This window comes from Manacus vitellinus, unplaced genomic scaffold, assembly GCF_001715985.3.
Source record: "Manacus vitellinus isolate BGI_N305 unplaced genomic scaffold, ASM171598v3 scaffold_118_pilon, whole genome shotgun sequence".
NCBI lineage: Eukaryota > Metazoa > Chordata > Aves > Passeriformes > Pipridae > Manacus > Manacus vitellinus.
The window spans coordinates 1-1,085 of NW_021938885.1; the positions used below are offsets into that span (position 1 = coordinate 1).

At 70.1% G+C, this 1,085-nt stretch overlaps 1 protein-coding gene across 1 annotated transcript; it reads right to left on the reverse strand.

Moving 5' to 3' along the window:
* Positions 1-394: 394 nt before the first annotated feature.
* LOC115308093 (ubiquitin-conjugating enzyme E2 L5-like) lies at positions 395-827 on the reverse strand (the record flags this gene model as incomplete). The annotated part of the gene is made up of 2 exons (XM_029965708.1): positions 395-558; positions 629-827. Coding segments are annotated over 2 exons (363 nt in total), but the record flags the coding sequence as incomplete, so codon positions are not given.
* Between the last annotated feature and the right edge of the window lie 258 nt (positions 828-1,085).

Sequence of the window (1,085 nt, forward strand, 5' to 3'; positions counted from 1 at the left end):
CCAGGCAGTGGTGGCCTCATATCTGGAAGGGGGGATGTGGGCACAGGGGCGCTGGCACTGAGTGTCTGTGGGGGCACAGCCCTGGCTCTGCCACCAGCAGGGTGACATTCCCCCCAGGGCTGGCACACGGGGGGCAGCACCTCCCGGAGGCTCCCACCCTCCCCGTGAGGTATCACGGAGCCAGAGCGGGTGTTGGAGCAAATTTATTGCCTTATGTACAGGGGGGCAGCTCTTGTGGGGGGCCAGCTGTTGTGGGGGGGCCAGGACCCCCTTCACGGTGCCAGGGGGGACCCCGATGCCCAAGGTCCAGCGCCGAGGCAGGGGTGATGCCAGGGCCAGCCCTGGCTGGCATAGGGAAGGAGAGGGGAAGCCGAGGTGCCCCCGGGTGGGGGGCTCAGGGGCCGGGGGGGTCGGGGCGCAGCTCGGCGTGGAGCCGGGTGTGTTCCTGTGCCCGGCGCCGGAACTCCTCRGGGTGCTCCTGCAGCTCCCGGGCCAGGTCTGGCCGCAGCACCCGCTGGGAGTCGGGGCTGTCCAGCAGCAGCAGCAGGTCCTGCAGCACTGCGGGAACGGGGGGGGGAAGTCAGGGGGGCACCCCCAGTGCTGCGCCCCCCGGCCCCTCGGTGCCCACCTTGGATGGCGCGGGTGGTGGGTGCCCAGTGCTCGTGGGTGGTGAGGAGCTGGCAGACGCGACCCTCAGGGTCCACGCCGGGATGGTAGATGGGGGTGCGGAGGGTGGCACGGGGTGGCTCCAGCGGGTGCCGCGGGGAGAAGGTCAGCTCGAAGCGGAAGGCACCCACGTTGTACGGGGGGGTGTTCTGCTGGGGTAGGGGGGACACCTCAGCCCCTCAAGCCACAGCATTATCTGTCGGGGGGATCCCTGTCCAACCCTGATATACCCAGTGCCTCCCGTGGAGAAACACCACCACCCACCCCCCTGGCAGCCCCTCAGGAGGGGAACCTCCTCCCAGTGTCCCCAGCCCAGGGCCCCAGGCTGTCCCCCAGTAGTGCCCCCAGAGGGACCCTCCCCAATTCTGCCCTGATAGGGACCCTCACTCAGTGTCCCCAGGAGACACCCCACGCCCCCG